The following is a 24,953-nucleotide window of genomic DNA, read 5'->3' on the forward strand; positions in this document are numbered from 1 at the left end:
CCATAGCAGCTCGCATGGTTGACTACTTGCTTCTAAAATTCTATGCAATAGCTTAGTTGGGGGGTGCTTCAACCAACCCCCACACCAGAGAAGCACCATTTGACTGCCTCTACTCGGCTAGCTAGTACCAACTTGCACGATAGAGAAGCGTCCACTTGTTGATGAGGGGTTTATGGGGCGTGCAAAGCGTGCATCTTCTTCTAGAGTGCAGGCCTATGGGGGAGCCCTCTAAATGAGAACTCTCTCTCTCTCTCTCTCTCGGCCTACGGATTCCCTCCAAATATATTCAATGGCATGTTCATGTTTTGTGCACAGCTGGTCAAGATTAAAGAAATGCCAAGCTTAATGGGCCACCCAACCATGGGACGTGACAGCCTGGGACGGGAGCTTGATGACGATAGGGAAAAAGGAGCGGGTGTCGGTGATCCTGTCTGTGCAGGATGAGCTCAAGCGGGCCTCTGCACGGAAAACCCTAAAGCCCCTCAAAAACCCAAGAAGCAGGCAAAACTATCCGCTGTTGGGTCTTCTTCATAATCTCTGCTTTTCTTTAGGTCTCCTTCATCTTTTTATTATACAACAGTAGAGATTGCTATCACTTTGTGCTCTCGAATCATCGCAGATCTTTCTGCAAGCTCGAGCTTCGGACCTTTTATATTGCAGGTTTTGCTTTATGTTGTGGGTCTTTATCGCAATGAGGTTTTCCTCCATTGTGCTGGCATCCTTGTAGTGGATGCTTTGTAGTGGGGGTTTCCTTGTTCCGTCTGCGGGGCCAACCACTAAATCAACATCAGGTCAGTTTTGTTGATTATACATCCCTGATCTCTGTTGCAGAGAGATCGGCCTCTTTAAGATCATTGGTATTCATTCTTCTTGTTGCATTGCTTGCAGAAATACCCCCTCTAATCATCTTGTAAGTTGCTATGGATGTGCACCTCAAAGAGCTGTTTGGCAATTTCCAGCACCAATTTGGAACCAATACAGGTAATGGGCGATCTGCCCTCGGCACTCTTCCTCCTCTCTTTCCTGATTGCATGATGACAAAGATTGAAGGAGTCTCAGCTGCCTTTGTAAAGTCTATATATAGAGCTTGCTCTGCTCTTTATATATCCAATCCATGGCAAAGACTTCGCCCCCATCATCTGTTTGGAGTGGTGGTTCATGGCTCCAAACCTTTGTTCTTCTGTGCCCACTTTGTTGGAAACTTGGTGGGCGATCCAGCTCTTTTACTCTATAGATCGTATGAGGATGCGCTTCAGTGCGTGCCAACAGCACCGCCCCACACATTACCAAACTTGAAGTCTGTACCGGCTGCTGGCGTACTTAGACTAACATTTACTTCTGAATCTAACCTTCCCCTCCCTCACAAGAAGATGATTAAAGCTCTCGGTGTAGAGATCATTGGCCCAAAGGCTTTCCCATTTATTGATGTTATCTTTCCAGCAGCTAACGGGGTGAATGATAGTGGTTTTGATCTTGCAACTGCTTCATACAGCACGCCGACCTTAGATGAGCTCAGGTGGCTTTTTGCCTGTGTAAAGGCCGTTACGCAAGCACATCCTTTGCTTCAGCAATGCAATCCCAATGGTCTGCGCGGACATCGCGCATTGTTTGAGGAATTTTCCCAGACTCTAGATGTCCAATGGCCTGCCGAAGATGCAAAGTTTTGGGAGGTTACATCTGTGAAGATCACGCATCCACCTCAGGAGCATTCTGAGAATCAGAAGAGTTCAATTCCCAAGAGTGGAGATCAGCAGGTGGCTACTGTCGATGTGGATGGATGGGCAGTGCCCCGGCAATGTGCTATGTGTAATAAAGAGGTCTCTGGAGACTCGGCTCCTCGATGCAGCAGGTGCAAAGCAGTGATATATTGTGGTCATGTGTGTCAGAAGCAGCATTGGAAGGATCAACATAAAGGAAGCTGTGAGCTTTTCAAGGCAATGATGGAAAGGGAGGAAGAGCTGGAGCTGAAGGGCTTCAATTTTCCTTGCTTGATGGAGCAGCCCTGCAAATGGTTAGAAATAGTGAGCTTGCATGGTAAAGGCATGTGGAGGAGGATGTGTGGTTGTTATAAAGAGCATGAGTTTGGTTTACTACCTGTGTTCCCCAGCGGGGCAGAAATAGAGGGTCCTTGGGGATTGGCAAGTGGGATGTATCCAACGGATGCGCCACTATTGGATCATTCAGGTGCTGGGGAAAGAACTAGCATGATTCTTCTGTCTGGCTGGGCAGAATACTATGATTTGAGAGGGCTTCCCATGTCCAGCCCTGTTGCTACGCTGCTTTCTTTCCCTTTTTCCCTGTATCACATTGTTACAGCACTCAATGTTGCCACAAAGACGAGGCTTGCCAAAGGCAAAGAGGTTGTAGTACATTATTTGGGGCCAGAGGGGGAGCTTGATTGGATTCCCGCCTTTGCAGAGCTCCCCTTCTTATTGGGTGGTTCTGGGAGCCTCCATGTCTTGATGATTGGGCCGGAAGTACCGCTGCCTCTCTCTGGGGCAACAGCTTCAGCTGGTGAAAAGTTAAAGCTCTCATTTGTTAAGGGATTGTATCAGGATGAGGCAAGTTCCCTGCCCTCTCCCGACGTAGTGGTGGCTCTAAATGCTGGCCTTGAATCATACAGCACTTGGCCAGGAGCGCTTGAAGCTATCAAGGTCCAAACTGTGGCTGCGTTTTTCACAGATTTTTCAGAGCCGTGCTGTGCTAATGCTAAACAGCTCCTCCGTGCGGCAGGCTTGCATATCAGCTATCCAGTTACTCCAAATCCTTTCCGCTCCCCTGTTAGAAATCAAGTTCCATCAAGCAACATTCCTTGGTTCAGTAATGGTTTTGTACTTGGTGTCAATACGTAAGACTTTTCTGGACAAGATTTTGTTGGGCTTCCTCAGGCGTTTCACACCACTGGATGGATTTATGCAGAGATAATATTGCCATATCTTGCGAATTTGGCCAATTGGGATTAGATTACTGTGTTTAATGGTTGAAGAGCTATGCCACTTAGCTCATATGAGGACAATTGGTGCAGATTTGGCGAAGTGGGATCTGCCTACTGCTAAAGTAGCTCTGCCCTTTTGCTTGAATAATTCGTGACTATTCAGCCCATTGGCTGATCATGTTTGAAAGGCATGCTGTTACAATCTTCAATCATTTGTGCGCTGGTGATCAGAAGCGAACTGACATGAACGGGTATGTTGCTTACTGAGGTACACGGCATTATGTATAAAGAGTTTGGCCAATTGGCTGATGAACACTGGAGTGCATGGTATGGTAAAGTGGGATTGCAAAAAGATCAATATTGCGTGTAATTGTTTAGCAATCATTCGGAGTTGGATTTTTCCATAGACATGGATTTAAAGAGTCCAACCAGAAGTGACCTTTCCACAAAATGCCATTTTCTTGTGTACATCAGACAATCGTTGAAGTAAGCATTGTATCCCTGTAACTAGTTTTCTCACATTTGTGTGAGAAACCTCTGTGATAAAAATGTAATGCTTCAGCAGAATAATGTGCAAGTTGGAAAGATATAACCATGTGGAACTTATTGCTCGTCTCCTTAGAAAGTTTTTTCTGTGCCCATGCCCAACATTAGTTACCCTTGAGGAGTCTCAACATCATGTCATTGGGGTCTGTAGCAGGCTCTCCTCATCACTATATGGCATGGGGTCGAGGCCTAGGGGGGATCAAGGGCCCAAATTGAGAGAGGGCATGCAACTTTGATCTCCATCGTCCGATCGCCACGGTGAGCTAGCATGAACTAGGGGTAAAATGGCACCTCGAGCTCGCTCTGAGTTTAGCCCACCCCAAGTTCACCCTTGGTTCACCGGCCTTGGTGGGGTGCTTGTCAAACCCGAGACCTCTTGGTTGCCACATCAAAGCCTTATTGCCTCGCTAGTGTGCCATGTCGGCACTTGAAATGTATACTATCGTAGTTCACACCCCGAGTTCACTCTCAGTTTAGCCCACCCCTAGTTCACCATGGTGATTGGATGGTGGAAATTATGGCTACTCTGCGTCCTCAAATTTGGGCCCTATATCCCCTTTGGGCCTTGACCCTGTGCCATATCGTGACAAGGCGCCCTGAGTTTACTTTGGGTTAAGCCCAGCCCGAGTTCATTCTTGATTCACCGGCTCTCCTTTCTATCACCTGAGTGTGGTAGATTGGTTATGCCATTTCCCTCTTGAATGAAAGGTCTTGAGTTCAACTCCTCGTCGGCTAGATCTTTAAGGTCTCTTGGGATAGTTTCCTACGATGTTAAAACTCTCTTCTTCTTCTTCTTCTCTTCCCCCCCCCCCCCCGCCCCCCCCCCCCCCGCGAGTTCAAACCTTGTTGGATAGATTTTTTAGGTCTCTTCGGATTGGCCCTAGGATGTCAAAAACCTCTCTTCTTCTTCTCTCTCTCTCTCTCTCTCTCTCTCTCTCTCTCTCTCACACACACACACACACACACACACACACACACACACATTGGTGTTTTGGTATTGTTCCTTTTAACATTAAAACTTCTCTCCACATGGGTGTGTGTGTGTGAATAAGATGAGAAAAGTAGAGTAACCTTTCCATGACCCTTGTGTGGTTGATTGGTAGCCATGACCTAAGGATGAGGGAAAACCCACAATGAGAGAATGTACACAAAAAAACCTTGCACTTACCATGAAGAAAAGGCTTGATGCAGTGAACAACCATAAGCACTTAAAAATAGATTTAGTGTATAATGAGTGGTTGTCTTGAATGGTAAGTGAGAAGTGTGTGTTGTCGAAGAAACATTTGCAACAAATGCAAAAGATCTCTTGGAGTCTGAAAGAACAAAAGATCATTTTAAACCACAAATCCCAAAAATGGACCTAGGTGAAGAAGATGGTAGCATCAATAGAAGGGTAGGAGAACACAATAAGTAGCTAGAAACACTTTCCAAAGCAAAGAGAAGGGAATTTGACATGAAGGGAACTTGAAATACGTGAACTAAAATGAATGTGCACAAGTCTCCTCATGTTGCCAACATGGACATCGTGCATAAGAAATTTTGCATTTGGCAAGTGCAACATCTAGAAGATGAAGATGACTTTTTCCTAAAGACATTTGCACCACCAAGTGTTATATATATAGATATGTCTAAATATATACATGGGTGAAAGCATGAAAAGGTGGTCAGGTTTTGGGGAAAAATTGGTGGATCACTTTGGTGAGGGTCTAGTATAAGTCGATTAAGAAGGTACCAAGATTTGAAAACATTACTTCAAGATTTCATCATTTTTTGAAATGCAAGCATGCAGCAAAAGGTAATCTGCTCAGTGCCGGCATGTGCCAAGGTCGCGTTGCATGGATTGCTCCTGCTTGCAGATCTTTCGGAGCTCAATTTTTGTTGTGCTGTGCCACTAGTGCCACGAGACTGCTGACAACCATTTCTTCCTCAAGGTAGCTCTCTCTCTCTCTCTCTCTCTCTCTCTCTCTCTCTCTCTCCTTCCTGTTGATGCTTGCTCATCTCTGTTGGGTCAGATTTCCTTGCAATTCTAGACTGTTGAAATGTTGGATTTTCTTCTCTCTCTCTCTCTCTCTCTCTCTCTCTCTCTCTCTCTCTCTCTCTCTCTCTCTGACGCTGAGGGTGTTGCATTCATTGTTGGATGAGATTTGATAGTTTTTTATTCGGACACCAGAAATGAAGACACCACCGCGAAAGTGCACCTTACCAAACAAATCACCGGTTGAGGTGTCATCCACCAGCTTGCATTCCAACAGTAGCAAACGGCCCAAGAGTGGTGCACGTTTGTCGTCAAAGGACACCTTTCTTGCCTCTGATAAGAGCAATGGTAATCACCCATTTCCTTCTCATGAATGTACGAATCTATTAAATTAGTACTTTTTGGATAAAAATTTAGATATTAAAGGTTTGCCACTGTTTTTTCCATGTCCACATTTCATTAGTTTTATTACATTGAATGCATAGTTTTACATGGCGGTGGAAGTGTTTTGACTAATCCCCTTTCCTTTGAATTTTTGTGCTCAATAGTAGCATCTTGGGAACGCTCAATATCCCAAGCAGACCAGATTCTGCTTTACCCCGACATGACCTACATGAGGAGTACGGTCTAAGTTTCTAAGTTTGGAAGGCAAGCTGTACCAACATTTGTTTGATGAGAATGTGACAGATGAGAATTGGTTGGCAGTCTTCACAAAGAAAACGGAGTAGGGTGTCATGATCTTCTTGCATGTGGTGCGGCCTGAATATGCAGAACACTACAAGAGGCTCTTCATGTTAGCGACGCTCACACAGCGACGCTCAAAAAAAAAACTCCCGGCGTCGCTATGAGCGTCGCTATAAGCGTCGCTATGAGCGTCGCTATGAGCGTCGCAAATTTCTTTGTAAATTTGTGACGCTCATAGCGACGCTTATAGCGACGCTCATAGCGACGCCGGCTGGGGTAAAAAAATAACCGAGCGCGCCCAAAAACTCAGATCTCAGATCTGAGTTTTTCGGCGCCCTCAAGCAAAGAACAGGTAACGCTCTCCCTCTCTCTCTCTCTCTCTTTTTCTTCTCCACACACACACACACACACACACACACACACACACACACACACACACACACACACGAGGAGAGGAAGGAGAGCCAGGTATGCTCCTTCCCTCTCCTCTTTCTCATGTTCCCTTCCCCTCTTTCTCTCTCCCTCTCTCTCTACACACACACACACATACACACACACATAGTGTTTTTGAGAGAGAGAGAGAGAGAGAGTACAAACAAAAACAAAAACGCACACACACATACATAAACAAAGAATGCACACACACATTGAGAGAGAAAAAGAGAGAGAGAGCATGCATAAACAAAAAACGCACGCATTGAGAGAGGAAAAGAGAGAGAGAACATGCATAAATAAAAAACGCACACATTGAGAGAGAAAAAGAGAGAGAAAACACGCATACGATCCAAAAAAACGCACACACATTGAGAGAGAAAGAGAGAGAAACTAATTTAACGTCGTAGGAAACTAATTAAAATTAAAAAACCTAAAGATCTAGCCGACGAAGAGTTGAACTCAAGACCTATTATTCAAGAGGGAAATGGCATAATCAATCTATCATACTTGGCATGGGTGATAGAAAGGTTATACCATTTATCTCTTTTTATTGGCACACACATCCACACACGCGCACACACACAAGAAGAAGAGAGTAATAACGTCGTAGGAAACTATCTTAAAAGACGTTAAAGATTAGGTTGTATGTAGACTTACATTAAATTAGATTTAGGTTTATTTTTAACTAGATTTACGTTTATTTAAGCTAGATTTAGATTTACGTTATATTAGATTAGATTTAGGTCTCCATAGACTGCGATGCCTGCATGAAGCGGGTGAAGAAAGCCCTCAATGGAATATAGGGTATTGCTGCCTTCACTCATGGTGGGCTCCGTCGATCCAAAAGTACTGGTGAAATGTCTTCAGAAGATAGGGAAGAAGGTGGATCTTCAGGGCGGCAAGAGTCACTACATCCCCGACACAATGACCATCTAGACAACCTCTAGTCATTAGACTTACGTTAAATTAGATTTAGCTTTATTTTTAGTTAGATTTACGTTTATTTAGATTTACGCTTATTTACGTTAGATCGAGTCCACGCAAGAATTACTTACGGTTTAGGGTTTAGAGTTAGACGAACAGTGAAAAGATCTACTGTGAAAAGATGTTAAGATGAAGTGAAGTGCTACAGCTAGAGAAGAGGGAAAGGGGTTTTGTCCACTACATGCAGTATCATGTAGACGTGGGTGTGTAGATTTCTTGTACCCACAAATATAGGTATTGACTAATAAAGACGAGATTATAACCTGGTGGTTCTGATCTCCGTGCACCTCTAGACCGAGGTGTGCGGGGATTGGACATGACTAGAGAATGTGAGGTAAAGAGAGAGAGAGAGAGAGAGAGAGAGAGAGAGAGAGAGAGAGAGAGAGAGAGATAAGACGAAGAATGCCATTAGAATATTAAATTTGTTGTCCAGGTTATAAGTTTTTTATCCTCATTATGAGTAGCGACGAGGATGTGGGACCGTCCAACCGAAACACCTATCTCTCAACGAGGGTCTTATGTCCTTGTAATCAATGCAAGTATGCTGTGCGACGGACAAGACGTGTTTCTTTGCAGCACGTTCGCGAATTTGGCGAGTTCGATCCATCTATTATAGATCGAGTTGTTGCCAATTATAACTCGTCGGACTCTGACGCTGGCCAACAAACAGCAATCTTGCAACCCAATAGACGTGTTCGCAGGCGCTTTGGTCAAGCAGCATATGTGAGGCCACAAGATGTAGCCTCTGACAGCTCGGGGGATGATCATGCAGAGCACATTCCCAACGAGGCAATGTTTGAGCCCGAGATTGATGAAATGATCCAGACGATCATGGATTCAGAAAGGCTTATCTGTGATGATATGAAAAGTGAAGCCGATACGCCATTGTATAATGGAGCACGTATGTCTAGATTGAAAGCACTCCTGGTTCTTCTCAACATGCAGGCAAAGTTTGGATGGAGTGACACTAGCGTCACAGCGCTTTTCAGGTGATCTATTACAATTAGTTTACTTTAATAGAACTCTAAATGTACAATGATCTGATAGATTTTTACACGACTGTATCATATTTTTATGTTGTGTAGATTGCTGAAAGAGCACATACTACCAGCTGATAGTGTGATGCCAGATTCCCGAGATGAAGCAAGAAAGATTTTGCGAAACTTGGGGATGGATTACAATTCTATCCACGCTTGTCCTAATGACTGCATTCTTTTCAGAGGGGAATACACAGACATGGAGAAGTGTCCGAAATGTGATTCCGAAAGATATCGAGTAGATCTCCACGGGACAAAAATTCCACAAAAGGTTTTGCGACATTTTCCTCTGCTTCCTCGCATCAAGCATTTCTTCGAATGTAAGTCCATGGCCGCCCTAGCATCATGGCATGAGGAGAATAAATCTTCGGATGGTGTGCTACGAATTCCTGCAGATTGCACAGCCTGGAAACATATAGATGGAACATGGTCGGATTTTGCCAGGGAAGCTCGAAATTTGCGCTTAGGCCTGGCTATGGATGGCGTAAATCCATTTGGTCAAAGATCAACATCTTACAGTGTATGGCCCGTTGTCATCGTCAACTACAACATTCCCCCGTGGTTGACTACGAAGAAGGGGCACCTATGGCTAAGCTTGATTGTGCCAGGGCGATATAAAGTGGGGAATATGGATGTGTATCTTCGTCCACTATTGGAAGAGCTACAACAATTGTGGATTGGCATAGAGGTGGTGGATATGAGCCGACACACAGGACGACGGAATGCTTTGATCAGAGGCATTCTAATGTGGACCATGCATGACTATCCCGGGCTAACAGAATGCTCAGGTGATCTATTGACACTCACTACTCAGACACTGTAAATATTGTTTTTTCCCATAGTTGATCTATTATCATGTGTATACATGCAGGGCTTCAAACAAGCGGATATAGAGCATGTGTCACATGTGGACCTAGACTGAATGCACGTAGGGCACCCTCACTGAAGAAGCAAATCTACGAAGGTCATCAAGCGTATCTTCCAGAGAATCATGTGTTACGCAACGGCTTTTTGGGAAGAGAGCCACCAAGGATGTCTGCACAAGCATGGTTAGAGGAGAAGGAGATGTGCGATGACGGATTGCCTCCAGGGATGAAGAGACTATCTCTATGGTACGAGTTACCATACTGGCCCCGACTCATGATCAATCACTTGCTCGATCCAATGCACATATTCAAGAATGTGGGTAATCTACTATGGGACCATTTGACCGGCAAGAAAGATACTTTGGGAGCCAGAGTTGACCTTAGAAATGTGGATCGTATGGAGCAATATTGGCCGCAAACAGCGTCTGATGGATCGATAAAACTCCCTAAAGCACCATGGATTTTCACAGGAGCCCAAGAACGCAAAGTAAAAGAGGCCATTCGATCTTTGCGGACCCCCACTGGCGTAATGCACTCGCTCCGAACGTGTTTTACTAAAGAAGGAAAGCTTACCGGTTTGAAGTCACACGATTGGCATAAAATGTGTCAGGTACGTTCATAGTGGTCTTTAATATCATTGCATAAAATGTGGACTTTAATATCATTGCTGCACATACTATACAGTTTATTTTACCGGTTGCCATTGAGGGATGTTTGTCTCTCGACATCCGTAACACAATCTACAAACTTGCAAAGCTGGTGCAATGGATCTCACAAAAGGAGATCAACGTAGACTCCATACCATTCGCCAAACTAAATGCTGCGGAGCTTGTGTGCATGTTTGAGAAACATTTTCCTACTACCATGCTAACCATTCAGGTGCATCTTCTTGTTCACATAGTTGATGAGGTGGAAATAGTTGGCACAGTTCATTCCAGATGGATGTTCTTCTTAGAGCGTTTCATGAAAACGCTTAAGGGATATGTGCGTCAAAAGGCACGTCCGGAGGGTAGCATGGCAGAAGGTTGGTTGGTATCAGAGTCCCTAGTGTACATTGGAGAGCGGCTAGACGGATTTGATAAATCCCGGGACACGCTATGGCGAACCATAGATGATGAGCGCATATCTGGGATTGTCATGTGCAATCTTGGTGTTGAGAAGAAGATGACGGAAGATCTAGAGGCTAAAATCAACCGATTTTGCATGCTTCACAATCCAGTGATGCAAAAGTGGATTTCACAATATGAGGATGCAAAGCAAGAGCGACAAAGGGCACGAATCGAGTGGAGACGGGGAAGACGATCACCGATGCACTATCCAGCGGTTCAAGAGAGCCTACCAACCTTCATGAGCTTAAGATGGTTGCACAACCAATTGAAAAGCGCACAACAATGCGGTGACGAAGTGACTGAAGAAGAGTGGGAGTACGCTGCAAGAGATTTTGAGGATCGATTACAGAGGATTTTTTGTCGACTTGTTCGACGTGCAATGGTTCAAGATAATCATGGAGGGTCGCAACGCTACTGTGCGTAGAGGAGAGTCTGGTTTTCTTGAGGTGGATTCTACTAAGAAATGGACTGACCTAAGAGACACTTTCGTACTACCCGAGCATTGTGAACAAGTAAGTATATAAATAGTTAACATCCCCCTTTTACAAGTTATGTGCTTGAAAGCTCTCATGTAAGTTATGTGGCTCTGGCAGGTAATATTTCATCCTACAAAGTCTACATCAAATTGGTGGTACGTCATAGAGGTAGCCCCTCGTAGTGCAAGGACGTATGAAGGCTACCATGTGCCAATCACAATGACATCAATGGAGGAGATCAGAGAAGATGCTCAATCAGAAGCCGCTGCGGTGGTGCCAGACGTGCATCAAGATGCTACTACTCTATATGGGGTGCATGCAGAGGAGCTACAAAATGAAACAGAGGATATGTGTTTAAACGGAGAGCTCTATATAGATATAGGAAGTTATGCTGAGTTATGCGAGGATGAGAGAGAGATCTCTTAAAGCCACAAATATTGTATTTGAACAATTTTGCTCCGTGTTGTAAAAGCTCTGGCTCTCTAAGTACCTTCCATGGTGTATAACGCTCTTTTCTACTCGCGCTCACATCTTTTGATTGAAAATTCTGAGTTTTCGACTTGCCTCTTCTATCACTCGATTCATTGCGTCATTGTATTTATATGCGTCATTACATCATTGTATTTAATGGTCTTTGCGTCATTGTCTACTCTATTCATTCAATATTAAGTTTAAATATTCGTGTGTTTAATGCAGGTATGGATGATGAGGAGTTTCTTTCTTCTTTGTCACCGCAGTAGAAACAGTGGTACATGGAGCGTCATCGCTCTGGCGCATCATCGCGCGTTCCTACACCATCCGCATCTCCCTCTCTTTCGGAGCATTCGGCGCGCTCCGAAGCTTCGGCGTCGACGAGACGAGCTTCACACTCGTCTAGACACCGGCGCTCTAGTGGTGGCGGTGGCGGTTGTTGTGGGGATTCCGCCACCGATGCCTCCACACCGCCTCGTGTTCGACGAGGCTCTTTACCCTCCCCTTCTTTACTCTCCCCTTCTTTGTCTAGACGAGCTTCACACTCGTCTAGACACCGGCGCTCTAGTGGTGGCGGTGGCGGTTGTTGTGGGGATTCCGCCACCGATGCCTCCACACCGCCTCGTGTTCGACGAGGCTCTTTACCCTCCCCTTCTTTGCCCGCCCCCACACCAGCCACAGCATCGCCATCTACGCCAGGTTTTGCACGGCTGACTGTTCCTAGAAGCTACACACCTCTACCTACTTCGCCAGGAGCCACCCCACTCGACACTCCTCGCTTCGGGGCCCAGACGCCGGTGGAGACACCTGACGTCCGTACCCCCATCGACACGCCGCTAGAGACCCCTGTCGGGACACCGAGGTTCACGCGTCACCGGCCAGAGGGCTTGCCTTACTCCGTCGACATCAGCGGTGGCATCATCATGGATGATGACGGCAAGAAGGTGATCTCGCGCATGCGTGGTCTTTGCTCCCAGCTGTTTAGACACTACATACTAAACAAATGGAGTGAAGTACCAAAAGTGATTTAAAAAACAGAGTCATCAAGATACTTCATGATGAGTTTCCCGTTCCAACACGGGATCAACGCTTCAATGAAGACCTGATGAAGATTCGAATGCGCGAATACTGCAAACACAAGCGTTCCGAAGTGCAAAAAGCAATCAAGAATGGGTGGAATAGGCCAGATTGGTTGGCCAAAGAAGATTGGAAGAATGCGAAGAAAGCAGCGCGCGAGAATCCCGACAAGTGGAAGCAACAAAAGGATGCAGCCAGAGCGCGAGTAGAGACAGGGAGCTCGCACCACTTGGGGAGCGGTGGATGGGCATCATTTGAGGCCGATTTTGTAAGTCTTTTCACATTGCTCTTTATGCATGTTCGATAGTTTAGGGTTTATGAGTTTTTTAGTTCTAACATAATGAAATCTTTGTATGTTTTGACAGTGGTCGATGACAGGACGTGATCCCACACCGTACGAGCGCGAGTACGCAGGCAGGAAGGGCTTAAACGCCCTGATGGACATTCTCAGTTCTCGCGGCGGCATGGTTAGTATTAGGGTTTACTCTTTTTTATTTTTTGTATTGTTTTATAAATGTCGTTATATGTTTATACTTACTGAAAGCTGTCTTATTGTCTTTTTTTGCAGAATCCGACAGATACGCCGCTTGGACGCGATGAGACGTCTGACTAGACGACGTCAGTTTAGCCGTAGCTAGATAGCATTAGTTTAGGGTTTCTCATAGCTTATGTATCAAGCGACGTATTTTATACGTCTTTTTGAACCATGTATATTATTACATTTGTCACCGCAGTTCCTTTTGCCAATCAATTCTTTATGCCTATGATGTTGTACAATTGTCATTATTACATTTGCCAATCAATTCATTTTGCCTCTGATGTGTACAATTGTCAATTTTGCAAACAATGCGTCTTGTGGGTGATTATTTTGGGTCTATTATCTACCTTTGCACTTTTTTTAAAAAGTGAATCAAGTACAATATGGTTGATGGGTGGCCGGGCATTCAATGCCCTGTTGAATGCCCTGTCACCAAAAAAAAATTCTCTCGGGCGTCGCTATAAGCGTCGCTATTTATGGCTCTGTAGCGTCGCTATAAGCGTCACTATAGTCATCTGTGTAAACGTCGCTATAGGCGTCGCTATATAGCAACGCTTATAGCGACGCCTATAGCGACGCATATAGCGACGCTCTCGTAGCGACGCTCGTAGCGACGGTTTTAGCGACGCCGGGGGTTATAAAAACCCAATGTATTTCCGTCGCTAACAGCGTCACAAGAGCACACAACCTCTTGTAGTGGAAGAATGTAGGTTATTGTTTCACAAAGTATATCAAGCCATACCAACCAACAAAGAAATCATACACAAGTTTTCAACCTTGTTTGTATATGAGAGATGCCCAGCTGCCATGCAAAGTCCAACGGGTCAGCGGAAGGTTGCATGGGCTATTTTTGGTGAGGAGGTCCTAGATCACTGCAAGAAGCTCTCGAGCGGGATGGACAAAAAGCTCAAGAACTGGACTGACTGCAATGAGAATGGTGAGCATGTGACTCGGACCACACAATCCACTCCAAAGGCTCTCATTGACCATGGCGGGATAACTTCTATTTCTTGTAGTTTGGGCCCTCACTCATTTTTGAATTGCAGCTCTCTTAATCTCCAAATTGTGGCGGAAGTGGAGCAGATGTCGGCTGCAAGAAAGAGTACATTGGAGAGTGTGAAAAGCACACTAAATGCAACCCAAGTGCAACTACAAGAGAAAAGTTAGAGCATGTGGAAGATAGAGGGAACATCTTCAGCTGAAGCAGTGCTTCAAGGGCAATTGACTGAGCTTCAAACACTGAAAGACAACATGGAGGGAGGAGCATGTGGTGCATTTGATTCTAAGTTGATGGTAATTGATGCAAAGATCATTGCTCTCTCAAGTGCATTGATAGCTTTAGGGGCTGATGCAAGCAACTCAAAGATTAGAGATGACGTTGACCGTATAGAGGTATGCAATGTAAAACTAAACCTTGCATTTAGGTTTTTAAGTGCAATGTAAGTACCATGTGAACTTTCTAAGTGGCTCATAGAGTTTTGGGATATTACCTAACAAGTACAATGTTGTGGATATGGGATATGTACATTTATTACTCTATGTGCTAATTAGGAGCTATGGTCATTTTATGCCGGCCGACCAATGTGTATTCATTTTGAGCATTAAAGAATCTATAAATGAAATACGTGCAAGAGGAAAATGCTCACTCTTGCATGGGGGGAGATTGCACCCAGTGTTTGCGTTGCTCTTCTCTCCTCTTCTTTGTTCTCTCTCGCTGTGCTGACGTAGCACTCCGCTCTAAGAGGTGCGCTTGCACGTGCTCTCATGCTCTATCCCGCTCCATGTCTCCCTCTATTCGCATATAGCTTGGATTATGTGCTTGTTCGAGTCGTCAGGTATGCAGATTTGCTTGTTTATGGATTGTAGTATGTTATTTTCGTATTTTACAGGGCAACCGCGCCTTTCGTCTACAACAGTGGTATCAGAGCCACGTTATGCTCTTGGGCTTACAACAATCATGGTTATGGAGATTTTTACTATTAAAGATGGGTTGTGCTTTCCTTGAACTTGATTTTGTTATTTATAATTGCAAGTAGACGATTAAGACTAATTTCATGAGGATCATAAGAGTAATTGTATTGTCTAAGACCTGTGAAATCATTATTTAGTGAATAAAATTGATCACATGATTAGTTTAATTAGAAACCTAATTGCAATGCACTTGATTGCAATGGTTAGTTGGGTCAGATACATACAATGTACCTTATACATGGCTAGTAATATATGTATGTGAGACATATACATATATGTCTGTAGTAGAAGAAGAAATTGAGGTGGCTTGTAGTAGGAATAACCTTAAGAGACCTTTAAATTGTGTTCGGAATCAAGGAAGAATGTTCAAGGTTGTACGCCAAATACAACACAGGCATAGTAGGCATACATAGGTATAAGATGAAGGAGAAGAGGAAGGAACAAGAAAATTTAAAAAAAATAATAAAATGGAGTAGGTATAATTTGGATCAAGGGGAGTGGAGGTACGGCGACCTCTTGCAGGTCCGGGTTTTTGCTCCACAGGGGGGCGGCCTGCTCTCTTGCGTTATGCGTTACAACGACGACGGGCTGCACCGTTTGGCGTGGGCTGATGGTGGCACAGCAAGAGCATTGCCTTTGTTCGATGAGGGCCAATAGCGGTGGGTGACCTACCATCCGACAACGTCAACCGCATGCAGCAAGCATGACTGGTTGATGTTGCGCCGTTTTCCTTTCAATAAAGTACTACTACCCATGGATTACAGCTCAGCAGCGCACCTCTCGTCAGTTAACAGCTTCCAGCAACTGGCTGCGTACGGTACATGACCCCTCTCGTCAGTTAACAGCTTCCAGCAACTGGCTGCATACGGTACATGACCACTCGCAGTCACACTCGTTCTCTGTCTCTCTCTGGTTGAATAACGACTACCCTGCAACCCTCTTTCTCTCTCGTCTCATGCAAAATTCTCTCTCTCTCTCTCTCTCTCTCTCTCTCAGCTGCCTGCATGGCATCACCCACCCAGCAACCAGTGGCGCGCACTCACTCGACATGTAGCCCAGATCGCAACCGGTTGCTCTCAACTACCTGCCCTGCTAGTATCCTACCTCGTGCCGCTCGTGCTCATAGTGGCTGCAGGTGACGAGAAGGACCTCACATCAATGACCTCAGTATTGCATGCAATAAGGAGCGGACCTCGACAGTTGCGAGTCGGTCTCCTTTGCCTACCCCATGCGTGCACACTCTCTGTCCACCATCCCTCGCTCAACGTCCACCAGTGGCGGTTTGTTGCATGGCTGAAACACGCACCCTCACACCTCTCGCATGGTGCGATGCAAACCACCACAAAACAAGGAAAAAGGGGTGGCTGCCATTTTTATTTCTTTTATTTTTTTAAATTATTATAACCAACTCCCAACCAGATGAGTAGTTCCTTATTGACACCTACCACAACGTCATCTCCATCTCTCTCCCTCTCTTGTCTGTTGCCCACACCATGCAGAGGGCGACAATCTGTCCCTCTCTCTCTCTCTCTCTCTCTCTCTCTCTCATTTGATGATTGCCCACAGGCCCTCGTCAACCGCTCTTTCACTCTCTCTTTCCCTATCGTTGACTGCCGGCTGACCGAAGCTCCACAACCACCCGCCACCCTTGGTCTCTCTCTCTCTCTTTCCTTTGCAGACGCTGGTGGTCTTCTTGTCCTAGTGATTACTACAGCTTGTGGAGGCAAGGTCCTATTTGAGCACGTTAAGTTTGAGGAAACCACTTGCCTTCGAATTTCTAATGCACAACACGCACACAAGAAATTCACATACTTGTTTCTGTTGGGAAGGTGCGCCGCTCTGTAGCAACGGCCTTGTTGATTGAGCGAGCTCTTCAGTGCATGATACACCCTGTGAAAGCTTTTGTGGGGTCTTGGCTCACTACCCGACAATATACGGACATTGACGGAGATCTTTACGTGCCCGCCTCCCCGATCATCACGTGCTCTTGTTGTCGGTACTCGACAAGCCGGCCTCTTTGCAAGTGCTTCGGTTGCGTGTGTCGAACCACCGTTCTCATGGCCCTTCACGACATTCGGATTTCCATTATGCAGGATTACACCATCGGCAATGGCATTTGATGGGGTATCGAAGTTTGTCGCTACTTTCCCACTGGTCGCTCAACTACAGACTATTTGGTACCCAACACCCTCCGTGCTTGGCATGAATATGTCGAAGGGCAACCAGAATTTTGTGGCCTTTTGGACCTCGGCACACCTTGCCCCGGCAACATCGAGTGGGCTAAAGCACAGGGGAAATACGCATCACCAATAAAATTCTTTATATTAATGCCTTCGACTTAGTGCACTCACCGGACGGTGGAAACCACTCGGGCTCATAAAGCACTCATCCTCAACCAATAGTGGGGTTGCTTCACTATTGCTATGTTTAAAGTTTGGGACAGGTCTGTCAAGCATAATGTCTATCAGTCTTTTCATTGTGTACCACCTGACCACTTCCACAATGTCTTTGGTAAAGTTCTATGCAATAACCCCCACAATACCCTCATCATGTATGATACTTATCACAAACCACGTATGTCTGTGGACTTTTGAGACGTTTGCATTGGAAATCGATGGGATGATCATTCACCCTATCTATCTGACCATCTATCGGAAGAAAGGGCCAAAATCCACGCACGTGAACACATCCCTGCTACCAATCTTACCCTACCCGATGCTTGGTACGACGACCATAAATCTTACTTTTCTTGCCTTGAATAGGGCCCGTGGAAGTCTCAAGAACCACAACACAACCGCTCTGACTGGAAAGAATTGACTCCAATTGTTGTAGGTTACAACTGGGAGGCAGAGGTTCACCGTATCTATGGTGACAAAAAGCCCATCTAAAATTTTTTCAACTGTCATTTTTCTAGATTTTTGTCTATGCCTATACTAGACATAAAATTTCAATTTCAAACTCGACATCACCTGCTCACGGCAAATAATCATCTCTTCAGCTTGCTTCTTTTTTCCACGCAGTGCGTGTCCAATTGCAACAGAGAAAGTGTCATGGTGGTCATTACTATTCACATTTTGAGTTTATTCAATTGTCTGCATCTCTATCTTGATTGCCATTAATTCAATGTTTTCTTTTATCATGGTCCTCATCTATTTTTGTTACATTTCTCTAACTCATTTACGTATTCACAAATATTTATGCAGCCATAATGCGCACCACTCACTTCGGTCATCTCGTTACTTTATTTTGTCAACTCATTTTGACAGCTTCAATGATAATATAAGGTCATATAGTTAGAATGAATTTTTTATTTTTCTTTTTCAAATTTTGTTTTGAAATTAGTTTACACAATCCCCTTGATTAGCTTCTTCATTGGACCGACTTTTTGACCTTCGTCTTGTTATCACACGACCCTCCTCTCTACTGTCACCCATCCCTACCTTGATCACAACTTTCATTACCAACTTTTCACGTGTTCAAACAATTAGTGTGTGCTTCAATTAGTTTTACAATTGATCAGACGTCATTTTTACTACTTTGTCTTTGAGGATCACTATTGCAGATAAAGCTATGAGTATTGGTTTCACGTCAACGAACCTCCATGTATAAATTTTTACACATACCCTTGGTCACACTACCCCACATACTCATTGCGACATTGTACATTGTCATGGCAAGGATTTATTATGGGTTGAACTGAATTGGAATGTTAAACTTTCTACACATTTTAGAGCTCCTACGTCTGAAGAGGGCAGGACTCTCTGCTCCACATTTATGGAAACTTCTAGTTATTGACACGTGTGTTAGAGTGTCTACGCCTCTTGAGGCAGGCCTCTCTGCTTTGCAATATTGTTAAGGAATTTTTTGGATGTCGATGCATGTGTCCTAGAGTGTCTCCGCCTCGTGAGGCAGGACTCTCTGCTATGCAATAATGTTATGGAAAAATTATGGATGTCGATACACATGTACTAGAGTGTCTACTCCTGATACGGCAGGACTCTCCGTGGCTACATTATATGTGGAACTGGCCCACCACATTTGGTATGGATTGATATGAAAGGATATGATGAACTGGTATGGAAAGTTGGAAGGGTGACAAATGTGGTCTATTTGGAACCACATTTCTGACCAAGGTTGCATTTCACACCTATGCACATTTACTTCATTTTATGAAGTCCCATCACATTCTACATATGTTACACATTTTTTCACTTTTAAATTGCTTCCAACTAATCATTGTTGCTCTTTTGATTTTCTTTTAGCTACTATGATTTGCAGGAATGTACCTACCATCTTGTACCTCGCACTCGACTCCGCCACTTATGTACCCGCAACTGAGGGTAGTTTCGTTTTTGACCCCAGAGTATGTTATGGATATGGGATATGTACATTTATTACTCAACTGCTCATTAGGAGCTATGGTCATTTTATGACGGCCGGCCAATGTGTATTCATTTTGAGCATTAAAGAATCTATAAATGAAATACGTGCAAGAGGAAAATGCTCACTCTTGCACGGGGGGAGATTGCACCCAGTGTTTGTGTTGCCCTTCTCTCCTCTCCTCTCTTCTCTCTCATTGTGCCGACGTAGCACTCTGCTCTAGGAGGTGCGCCTGCACGTGCTCTCACGCTCTATCCCGCTCCCTGTCTCCTCTATTTGCGTATAGCTTGGATTATGTGCTTGTGCGAGTCGTCAAGTATGCAGATTCACTCGTTTATGGATTGTAGCATGTTATTTTCGTATTTTGCAGGGCGACTACGCATACAAATCTCAAGATTCAACACCTGACTCTGATTATGTTTACATGGTACTTTCCACAAGTCCCAATGGAGTTTTTTTTGTACTTAACAAGGCACTTGCAGATTTTGTATCGAGGTGTGTGTTTGCTAGTGGATAGGGGTGCTGTGGAATCACCGGGCTATAGAGAGGCATTTATTGAGTGTGCTGGGTGTTTTCCCATTTCCTCCTTTCCAACGTGCAAAGGCAGCTATTTTTGGGTCAATTTTAGTATCTTTTTTTTGGGGGGTTTTAATTTTACGTGTTTGGTCTTTTTGGAGGTCCTTGGTTAGTCATCAAAGTGTCAAAGATGCTTCACCCAAGTTTGTTTAAATTTCCCCCCCAAGGCACCAAGTGCCTTCCCAAATTGGTTGATCATTTCAACTGTAGTTTTGGAGCGGACATAGTATTCCTCATTTCTTCAAAAGCACGTGGCATGGAGCTAAATCTGGTGGGAGAAAAACGGTACTCTTTCACTCCTTTTTGTCTCTCATTTGTCAAAATTAACCAATGAAGCCATGAGAGTTCTAAAAAATTACACTCATGAGAGGACTTGTGTAGGTTTAGAAATGGGGATCAATATACCTTCTACAAGTGTTTAGAACCCTATGCTAGAAAGTTGACATTCCATAAGAACCTCTATGCATTCATGTACACAGACCCAAGGAGTGAAAGTTTTGATGGTAGATAAGTATAGATGCGAGTACAAATTTGTTGATCCAATTGACCTAGATAGATACACATACAAGGATACTCGATCTCTACTGACTTTAAGTAAAAAATGATGCCAGAGCACATATCACATATCACATATCACAGAGGATTCCACTGGGATTTTCTCCAAGACTAGAAGAGAAGGTGAGAGACGTCTTTGAAAGAAACCATGAGTTGGTTACATTGGTGACTGCACCACAAAAAATGAGACCATCTCAAGTGGCCACAAACGTTAAGACAAAGTACAATAGGTTAGGGGACCTATATGCTCATGTCTCACTCCTCTAACAAGTACAATGGGTTAGGGGACCTATATGCTCATGTCTCACTCCTCTAACAAGTTTTGAGAGCTGAAAAAATTACGGATTTCCATGCACACTATGAGGGATTTGGGCTAAAATTAGAAGGAATAACCTTGACTTGGTTCCAACCACTGAACAAATATGATTTTTTGCACATAGAACAACTCTTGCATGAATTTGTAGAGGAGTTCTCAAAAAGGGAGATCGAGCACAACATAACATAAAAAATCTACACTTTCAAGAAAAAAGTGAACGAGAAGGTGAAGGAAGGCTTGATTCACTTCAAACAATACAAAGAGACGTTCCTGTGAGGGAGTTACCACAAGATGAGATATTATCAGTTACATAGAGAGGTGTCCTATGAGGGAGTTACCACAAGATGAGAGATTATCACTTCTCTTCATAGAGGACTTGGGGAACAAAACTCTCAAAAAGGACCTACATTTAAAAGGATGCACGATGTTTGTGCAAATCACTAGAGAATCTAATTATCTAGTTGAAAATTGCAAGGCTTACATAGAGGTGATGGATGATGCAAACAATGTGACTAATAGTGTCTCTTCTTCAAATGTGAATCCACAACAAAATAATGTTCAAACTCCTATAATGTTGAGCATTGACAAAGTGGTCCAAGAGGTGATTAGAAGAATAAACCAAGGCTATAGACAAAACCTAAATGAACAATGACAACCCACAAGAAGGTGTGATACTTGTGAAGGGGATCATGCCACCCCACGATGTAACGCTCAACCAAAGACACAAGTTACAACGTGTGTTGGGAAAATTACCTCTTCTAAATGATGGTAGAGTAGTAGTCAACTACCCTCAACTAGAAGCACGTGTGCCACAACACACACAAAATCATTACTTTATGGACAAGAATATGCTCGTTTTCATAACCAATCAAGAGTATGGATCAAAGACAATTCTTACAAAGAAAGAACAACCAGCAACTAGATCACTATTTATGCAACAAGTAGGACCATGCTACGAGTGTGGAGGAAATAATTGGCCAAGAAAATGTCCCCATCGAAAAAAAACATAGAAGAATGTGTTGCTACACACCTAGCTCCTAATTATCCAAAACATTTGAACAATAAGGAAAAAGAAACAATGAACATTGTAGGAGTGCTACCCTCTTCAAGGAGATTTGAGATAGAATTGATAGTTCCTATACATGTGGTGACTCAACTCAAGCACAAGAAGCTGCCAAATACGCACCTATTGAGGGGGGAAAGAGACTATGAGCTCAAAAAAAATTTAAGGACTTATAAGTGAGGACAAGGAGAAAATTGTGAAAAGTAAAAAGAGACAAATTGAAAGCAAAAAGGCTAGTATAAGACCTAGGAGACTGAGATGATGGATCCACCACCCTACCTCCCTATATATAGGTTGACTCCTAGCCCTAGCCATAGTTTGAATCCCCAATCCACACTAGTCTAGTATGAGCCTCTGGTTCAGGTCCCTCACCCCCTAGGTTGAACCTTGCTCCTTAGGATCCTTGTCCTAACATTACTCACCCCTTGGAAAAGCATTTTCATCCTCAAAAACAAGATTGGTAATACACTGATGTGTTCCACAATGGCATCTTTTATGGATACAGGTGCTCATTTGACTAGAACATGTTTCAATGGGAGGTTCAATTATGAAATCAAGAATAACATCTTGATTTTCCACATTGTTGTCCCTTTTCAACCATCTTGTGTCCTTGACTTGTTATCTTCTCGTCTCAGTAAACAACCCAATCATAACTAGTATTCAAGGTTGAGAGCCTCAATTATACACGAAGCTCCAACTAGATCAATAATTGCTTACTAATTGGATTGCTTGGTGCGTACGCACTTCACATATCATTTAGCACAAGATTACACTTTGTAATTTGTCTACTCTTCCTATCCCCTTGGATATTGACATACTAAAGTGTGTTTCCCCATGGTTTACAGAGAGTTTTCCAAAATGATTGGTAAATAGGGACCACCGTTCCTTATAAATTTTTTGAGAAATCAACAATGCTATGAATAACCATCTTGGTTAACTTGAAAGATCCACAAGCATCCAAAGCGATCCATGACCTCTATTGGTGATTGGTAGATACTGCACATAGAGTGCAAAATACTCCATAGGCAACTAATGTGATGAATATGCATGCCGCTTAAAAATCAAACTTTGCTAAACACTAGGGCCCATAATACCTAGTGTGCATGCATTTAGCAAAAACAAATTCAAACCTGCATATCCATGATCATACTTGCCAAGACCTATGGAAAATGTGAGGGCCATGCTAGGGACTGTCGGCAGTACCATCTCCAAATGGATACATCACGATTCCTGACATCCCTTTCGCTTGAGGCCGACACCAAGAAAGGACTCCTCCCGCTCTTTGATGCTAACTCAGAGGGGTGATAACATTCACTTTTATCTTACAAAACCTTAACATCAAAATATCTTTTCTTATTTCTTTGAAATTTCTAATCGAAGTCATCAGACTAAATGTGAACTCAACCTTCCAGGGCCAATTGGTGGGAGTCCTCTAATTCATCTTTGGTTCAAGGTCACCGACACTTTTTTCTCCACTATGATTGAGCACAACCATCAATACCTTCCCCTAAGATGAGTGTATTTACTAAGTACACAAATCCCTCGTTTCCAAGTTTGATTCCCACTCCGTAGATCGGGATCCTTTTCCCCGTTCTTGTCTTAGCATACAACATAAAATTGGGTTCAACTTTTTGGCCAACAGATCAACCCTTCGAAATCCACCCACCCACCAAACCATTTGGTAAATGCACATTCCCAAGATAGTACTATGAGACTAGAAAACAATATTCCAACATGTCAAACCAAGGATACATTTCAAGCATTTGAAAGTAGCATGAAAACTGTTGCATACCCTTGCAAGTGTGAATTTATCAGGGTGTTCCCACCTTTTTTGTTTATAGAATATATTACTTCATTTTTTCTTTAGTATCAGTAAAATTATCTAGTTATCTTTCAAGCATCACATATACTCCTCCAGGCATATCCCTATCCTGGTCGCATGACTTGGGTATCCTCTCTCCGCTGCCACATGTGGAGACGCTGCCATGACACAATTTTTAATTCTTATTTTTCTTTATCTTGTGTGGAAAGGTCTTACAAAAATAATCTACTCTAGATTGTTTTTAAATCAATAATCCGCGACAAGTAGAGCAAAGGTCCGGAATATGAGGACGATTGCGGAATAGCCCATGTAGGTTCTTAGCCTTTCCAAGGTTTCTTTTTACCAACCGATTAGAAGAGTTTCTTAATTAAATCACATACTCCTACCTTATCATGATCCCTTCATGGATCCATTTTCCTTCCTTCTTTTCTCATAGATATCAAGCCTACCCGGACTAGGCCAATTTCTAGATGCATCCACGGGTCCCTATCACCCGACCGGGACACACTCCCATTCAGTCTCATTTCTAGGGTAGTGAATGAACCTTATCTCAAAACATAGACCAATGGTTATCAGTCCTAGCCAAAAAGGACCATTCCCCGTTGTATCCCACAGGTAAACACCTGCGTCGGCCTTTTCCAAGCATGTAAGACAAAGTTCACACTTAAATATTCTCTGTTATGCTAGGGCTATCCACGTCAAATCGTTTCGGTGAAGTTTTAATTCTAGTTTAACTTTGAATTAAGTTCCTTGAGTTATAATCTCTTGGTTCTTAGTTTATTTTAGTCTTTAATCAAACAAGATCATAAATACAACGAGTCTCTTGGGAGTTTAAAGGCTTTGTCTTGACATAAGTTTCAAGCTAAACCCGACTTTGACGAATCCCATTTTGGTTCCTTTGCATCATTTGCCATACGTGGGGCATCTCCATGGAAGCGATGGGAGTTTTTTTTTTCAAGTAACACGATCACGACATCTGTGAAGCTATCTCCTTACTCCCCCATTCAAATTTGCAAAACCAACTTGAAAGTAGACAAACTTGAAATGAACAATGCATATGCTTTCTACAATGAGTTTTTCTTTGGTGTGATATATGTGTGGTAAACATAAAAATTCGGAATGCACCAACTTGAAATC

The 24,953-nt window shown here is 43.6% G+C and overlaps 2 protein-coding genes across 2 annotated transcripts; both read left to right on the forward strand.

The window, feature by feature from the left end:
• The first annotated feature begins 217 nt into the window (after nt 1–217).
• Nucleotides 218–3,539, forward strand: LOC147449576 (zinc finger MYND domain protein). The gene is made up of 3 exons (XM_086521989.1): nt 218–551; nt 661–791; nt 889–3,539. The coding sequence occupies exon 3, from the start codon at nt 921–923 to the stop codon at nt 2,850–2,852; it is 1,932 nt and encodes a 643-aa protein (XP_086378115.1). The 5' UTR covers nt 218–551; nt 661–791; nt 889–920; the 3' UTR covers nt 2,853–3,539.
• Nucleotides 3,540–10,081: 6,542 nt separating this feature from the next.
• Nucleotides 10,082–13,372, forward strand: LOC147449577 (uncharacterized). Its single transcript, XM_086522643.1, has 3 exons — nt 10,082–12,863; nt 12,961–13,062; nt 13,164–13,372. The coding sequence occupies exons 1-3, from the start codon at nt 12,624–12,626 to the stop codon at nt 13,206–13,208; spliced, it is 387 nt and encodes a 128-aa protein (XP_086378769.1). The 5' UTR covers nt 10,082–12,623; the 3' UTR covers nt 13,209–13,372.
• The last annotated feature ends 11,581 nt before the right edge of the window (nt 13,373–24,953 follow it).

Source organism: Adiantum capillus-veneris, chromosome 10 (genome assembly GCF_014529385.1).
Source record: "Adiantum capillus-veneris isolate H3 chromosome 10, ASM1452938v2, whole genome shotgun sequence".
NCBI lineage: Eukaryota > Viridiplantae > Streptophyta > Polypodiopsida > Polypodiales > Pteridaceae > Adiantum > Adiantum capillus-veneris.

Bases quoted from the DNA above. Each gene is read 5' to 3' on its own strand.
- LOC147449576 (XM_086521989.1), top strand. From the start codon at position 921: ATGGATGTGCACCTCAAAGAGCTGTTTGGCAATTTCCAGCACCAATTT.
- LOC147449577 (XM_086522643.1), top strand. From the start codon at position 12,624: ATGAAGATTCGAATGCGCGAATACTGCAAACACAAGCGTTCCGAAGTG. The intron at 12,864-12,960 runs GTAAGTCTTTTC...ATGTTTTGACAG, and splicing joins CATCATTTGAGGCCGATTTT to TGGTCGATGACAGGACGTGA. The intron at 13,063-13,163 runs GTTAGTATTAGG...CTTTTTTTGCAG, and splicing joins TCAGTTCTCGCGGCGGCATG to AATCCGACAGATACGCCGCT.